The following is a 2,818-nucleotide window of genomic DNA, read 5'->3' as shown; positions in this document are numbered from 1 at the left end:
GGCAGCAGAATGATTGGCAGCGTTTGGTTAACTGGATGCATCTGGTAACAGATGGCTGTCTGGACATCCTCTGCTGCAGCAGAACCTGTTTCACCTCACAGCTAGAATAACCACTACGCACATTTCAGTCATTCCTGCCCAGAATCAGCTGCTGTTACAAACGCTTCCTAAAATTAATCCAGCTTTATTCAACTGTTTGGTTCTTTTCTTAGGCCCTGAAAACAGGTTTTAGTTCTAACTAAACCCTCATGAACCCTTCCATGGTTGCAGGAGGAAGATTTCATCTCAGGGAGGCATGGAGACTCACAGGACAAACTGGAAATGTGGATTATGACAGTGGAAGGAAACTGGATCGAGGAAAAGATCTTTTAATCTGACAATAATGATAAAAAGCCTCATTTTATTCGGCAGCTCAACATTCATGTTGCTTCCACAACCGTAGGCGACCACCGCCCCGATGCATGAACCAGAAAAACTGAACAAGAAGGCAGTTCAGTAAAATCTGAGATGTTTTTGTTTTGAAGCTTCAGATCTGAAACTGATTTTGTTCAAATGATTAATTCAGGATGAAATTCTTTAGTCGTTATCTAAGGATATGTATAAATCAACAAAGTTGGTATCCTGCTATTACTGGGATTTAATTTAGTTTTTATATATATATATTTTTTTGTGGTTGCATCAAAAAATGCTGCCCTGATGCTTTTAAGGCGGCGGGGTTCCGAGGGGCCGAATGATTGCTGGAAGCTGGGATGGAGCTGATTATCCTGGTAGGAGACCAGAGGGGCACATGAAACAAAAAGATCAGCAAGTGAACGCACCTCCATGTAAACAGCGTGAGCAGAAGCCCAGCGAGGCTGTTATTTATTGATCAAAGCCTTCGCTCTGCTGCTTCAGCCAAGGGTTGCAAGCTGCCGTTCATGTCTGCATGTGTGTAATGAGGTTAGTACAGCAGTCGTACAGATGTCGGGGGGGGGGGCTTCCGCTCCCTGAATGGTGGATGCTGGTATCTCCAAACCCTGAGAAGATTACCTTCAGATTCTCTCTTTTAGGTTTTTGCATCATTCTCTTGGTTTAATTGCTGACTTTGCTGCTCAGTTGGGGTTCTGAAGCGTTCAGCTGCTCAGGCCGTCAGCCTCGCCGCGGATCCCTCAGGGAACTCCACCGACTATCTACTGGCACTGAATAAAACCATCGCCAACAAGCCATAAAGAAGACAAAGCGAGCGGCGGACAGAACGATGAAGAGAAAATGTGATTTAAGACACAATGGGGTTGTCCGCCCGGCAGGACAAAAGCCATCTGATTGGTTATCAGTGTGACTCACAAATCTGCCAATGCCATATTTTTAGAGGTCAGACATCAAGCAGGCAGAGAGGGGGGGGGGCGCTTTATGTAGCTCAGAACGTGTCAGACTTCTGCTGTCAGTTCAGCTCATATCTGCTGATGATACTGACAACATGCTGAACTCAAGCTTTATTGTTATTCCTCAATGTTTGGGTTGCTGTAGTTTGAGGCTGTTTACTGAAGGACTAGTTTTCCTGGCATCAGTTCAGCCGTTTGAACGACGCAGGCGTCCAGGTGTCACCAGGCTGCTGTGTCCTTTATGTTGTAGCTCTGAAAGCGTCGGTTGGGAGGTCGGAGTGATGGATGAGCTCGCCGCTGACTTTCACAAAGGAGAATGGAATCGCAATAAATATTTGCCTTGTAAAAAGCTGCAATGCTTTTACCGTTTTCACTCTAATTTCATGAAGTTTGACACTTTTTTAGCTTTTAAATCATAGAAACACCAATAGATGAAAGAGAATAATCTCATTTCACATCCTTTAGATCTAACATCACTGACATCATGAGATGTTTATGGTACGTATAGAAACCTTCCACAGATGGTTTTTTTAATAAAACATAAAATAATAATACTTAAACCAGAAAAAGCTTTATAGTCAAGTAGTTTTTTATTAGTAAAGGAAATATTCTTTGGTGATGAGGTGCAACAGTTAGATAAACATTGTTTACATGAAAACATCTGGAACTCTAGAGATTAGAAAGCAAATTAAAACCTTAATGGAATAAATGTTCAACATTTTGCAATAAAGGAAGATTGATGGAAGATATAAAATACATGAAAATATGAAGTTGGTTGAATAGTATTTACTTGCAGATATCTCCCCATCGTTGCAGCAGGAAGGAGTCAGTGAGCGACTGTGGGCGTGGCTAATAAGGGGAGGTGTCTGTGTGATGCAATGATCCTGATGGAGCGCGGCCTCCTGACACAGGAACGCTTTGTGCTCCGGGTGGGAGGAGTCAGCTGCAATCTTCACTTCCTGAAAAGATGGAAGACTGCACCTGATCATCCGCACTCCAGCCGTAGCGTGGCAGATGGAGGCGGAGTCAGTGATGGCGGAGTACAAGTGCACCATCATGGCCTTTAGCAGCTGCAGGAAATTCATCATTTCATGATGGGAGGCGATGGAAGGAGCAGCGCTTTGTGCTCTAAGAAGGTTGCAAAGAGCCGCTTCCATCCCCACAGCCTCCCATCTGGGTCCCTGAGCAAGACCCTGAACCCCACACTGCTCCCTGGGCGCCGCACAATGGCTGCTCCCCAAGGGGAGGGGTTAAATGCAGAGGTACATTTCCCCAGTGTGAGATTATGATGTTCAGGTATTATTAATTATTAATATTATTTCTTTAAAGCTTTCCTGGTGGGTGAGGAGATCCTCCGCTCCCACAGGAGCTCCTGAGTGATGCTGATGTCCAGGAGGTGGAAGGAAACTGGCGTGGATCAGGAGGAGGGGGGGCAGCTGATCTAAAATCTTATTGTC

At 44.7% G+C, this 2,818-nt stretch overlaps 1 protein-coding gene across 1 annotated transcript in view; it reads left to right on the top strand.

The window, feature by feature from the left end:
* Positions 1-1,208, top strand: part of LOC107100782 (neuroligin-1-like) — a 147,819-nt gene extending 146,611 nt beyond the window's left edge. The window contains exon 6 of the mRNA XM_015399419.1: positions 1,096-1,208. Within this exon, the coding sequence (XP_015254905.1) occupies positions 1,096-1,208 (113 nt within the window). The remainder of the gene's footprint in view (positions 1-1,095) is intronic.
* Positions 1,209-2,818: the final 1,610 nt, after the last annotated feature.

The sequence above is a fragment of the Cyprinodon variegatus genome, unplaced genomic scaffold, assembly GCF_000732505.1.
Source record: "Cyprinodon variegatus isolate N-32 unplaced genomic scaffold, C_variegatus-1.0 Scaffold1010, whole genome shotgun sequence".
NCBI classification, from domain to species: domain Eukaryota; kingdom Metazoa; phylum Chordata; class Actinopteri; order Cyprinodontiformes; family Cyprinodontidae; genus Cyprinodon; species Cyprinodon variegatus.
This window is presented reverse-complemented; position numbering and strand designations above follow the sequence as displayed.